Here is a 2,639-nt window from a genome sequence, read left to right as displayed (position 1 = left end):
GAGTGTTTGGCACACTGTGGCCATGTAGCGATGATGAAGTGATCCACATGTGGATTTCTTGAATCTTTATATCTTTCCTCTGAGACAAACTTTGGTGATTACTACAGCGTCTTTTACATCAAATAGGCTGTGCAAATTACCCATCAACGTTTGATGGTACCGCTTTGATAGTCACTTTCCTGTCGACATCCACACTGATGCTATCCCCTGGTCTTTCTCACTTACAGCTCGTGCAACAACACCCCGATCGTCTGAATCAGTACAGATATTAACAATGACAAGTACAGAGGCGTGGTTCGACTCTCCCCTACTGCGCCGCCTGTTGCTCCGTCACTACCCGCTAGATTACAATATACAATCTCCGTCTTAGTTCGGTTGCACTTGGCGTCCGTCTCCTCGCGGAACTCTGGACTCATGATGTCTAAGTTCCGGTATTCCGCTGGTGACGTGCATGTGCCGATGATTTCTAAATCCGCATGGCGAAGTAGTTCCCGCACTGAACATCCGCATGTGATAGGGTTGTCGGTGACGTCGATGAAAGCAAAGCGACAGCCGTTGGCGGCGAAATCAAGATCTCTCAGCTTGTTGTCAACCAAATCTACCTCCACTGGTTTCTTGGCGCTTTCGAAAGCTTGCGGAGAGATCTGCTCAATCTTGTTTTTCTCGAAGGAATATTTCCAGGTGCCGATGCCGGCCAAGCATTCTGCTGTGATCTCCGTGATATCGTTTGATGATAAATCCAGCTTCTCAAGATTTTGTAACTTTTGCACAACAGCCGATGGTATTTTCGTCAAGTCCATATCATCCAAGTAAATCTCTTTTATGCTATTCTCCAGCCCGGTCACGAGCCCAGGGTTCAAGGTCAGTGGGTTTGACCCTAACTTCAGCACCTTCAGCGAGTTGAGGGAGGAGAAAGCGCCGTTGGGAATGTCTTTGAATTTGTTCGAGCTGATGTCAAGCGATTCTAGAGATCTTGTTTCCTTAAACAAATTTACCGGAGCAGAAGGCAAATTTGTCTTTTTCAGATCTAAATGCTTCAAACTGTTTCCGATTGGTTTGAAAGCTGGTGCATTTAGAAGCTCAAATGTTTTGATTGGGTTCTGGCTTAGGCAGAGGCGTTCAATCTTATTCGCCTTGTCAAAAGCGCCATCTTGGATTTTCTTAATTCGGTTTCCATGGAGACTGAGATCGACAAGGTTTTCCAAATCTTTCAGATCATCTTTTGGAAAATGTCTCAAGTTGTTAGACGATATATCAAGCTTTTCTAGTTTTTTCAGTCCTCCAAGGGAATGTCCCAGAGATGACAACTTGTTGTTTTGCAGGTCGAGAATTCGCAACTCATTCAACCCAGAGAATGTCCTATTGAGGGTTCGGATTCCGTTACCTCCTAGTACGAGGTGTCGCAATTTATCCAATCCTCTAAAGGCAGCTTTCTTTAGGGTAAGTTTTTCACGTAAGTTGGTGTCATGTAGATCGAGGATCTCCAGTTCTGAGAGTTTAAAAGCACTCTCGAGTTTGTAGAACGGTAATGGATTCACGCTGAGGTTTAGACTTTTTAATTTAGTCTCTAGCCCTCTGAAAGCATTATCCTCCATTGTGGTGATTATGTTCCCGTGTAGGTCTATAACTGACGGAGAGATGTGCTTGAATGCGTCATCAAGCACCCGAGTAATTTGGTTACCACCCAGCAGAAGTTTGTCCACTTTCCTCTTAGAATTAAAAACTGGCACTTCTCCCAACTGCAATCTCTGACAGTCCATAATAAATTCCGTTACCATGGTTTCACTATTTTGTTCCTTAAGGTAATTGCACATCATCTCGTCGGCAGAGGCCATAAGCGCCATTGCTGCGGAGATCGCCATCATCACAAAGAAGGCAGAGGTCCACACGCGGGCCATATTGGAGATTGGCCTGAAACAGTAAAAGTGGGGAAGAACTATAAACGTGGGCTTAACGAATATTGACAGGGTCTCTAATGGATAAACGGTAAAACTGGTAAAAAAGATACATCGTCGACGGTTTTTGTTTAAATAGATTATCCCCAGAGTAATAACGACGTATTTTTCGTGTTAAATCGGCCTCAAAAATCAATACTGCCCTCATGTGAAGTGTACAAACAGAAGAGCTTTATGATGGTGTTTTTCATCCAGGACGACTCCTACATTTTCAGTCGTTGAAGAATTCAAAATGTCATGGAAGAGAAAAAAAAAACAAGCCAAAAAAAAAGAACAACAGGCCTTGAGCATCACAAGTTTCTAATCGATTAATCAAGGTAAAATCTGTCCATGTTATTAAGATTAAATTCCAATGCACGAACTGGTTTGAATTTAAGCGTCAGTTTTGTTCAAGATATCCCATTTTCTGAACAGATCGTCCCACACTACGTTACCGTTTTCAGTTAGTTAATCTATTTATCCATTTGTTTGGGTACACGTATGGGAATTTATACACGAACTTTCCCACACGTGACGTACAGATATGCGCGTGATATTGGTAAAATACAAATGGTCTTCAACAAACGTTAGACTGCGAATGGCGGCGTCACGTATTGTCGTCACATTTATTTAAAAGAAAGAACATATCTACACAACCTATACCATAAATGAAGAGCTATGCAAATTATGTGGAATTATATTTTT

General features: G+C 42.5%; 1 protein-coding gene across 1 annotated transcript; it reads right to left on the bottom strand.

The window, feature by feature from the left end:
- Positions 1–221: 221 nt before the first annotated feature.
- LOC135462954 (leucine-rich repeat-containing G-protein coupled receptor 4-like) lies at positions 222–1,898 on the bottom strand. Its single transcript, XM_064740276.1, has one exon. The coding sequence runs from the start codon at positions 1,896–1,898 to the stop codon at positions 222–224; it is 1,677 nt and encodes a 558-aa protein (XP_064596346.1).
- Positions 1,899–2,639: the final 741 nt, after the last annotated feature.

The sequence above is a fragment of the Liolophura sinensis genome, chromosome 2, assembly GCF_032854445.1.
Source record: "Liolophura sinensis isolate JHLJ2023 chromosome 2, CUHK_Ljap_v2, whole genome shotgun sequence".
NCBI classification, from domain to species: domain Eukaryota; kingdom Metazoa; phylum Mollusca; class Polyplacophora; order Chitonida; family Chitonidae; genus Liolophura; species Liolophura sinensis.
The sequence above is the reverse complement of the archived record's forward strand: the minus strand, read 5'-3'. Positions and strand labels throughout refer to the sequence as shown.

Bases quoted from the DNA above. Each gene is read 5' to 3' on its own strand.
- LOC135462954 (XM_064740276.1), bottom strand. From the start codon at position 1,898: ATGGCCCGCGTGTGGACCTCTGCCTTCTTTGTGATGATGGCGATCTCC.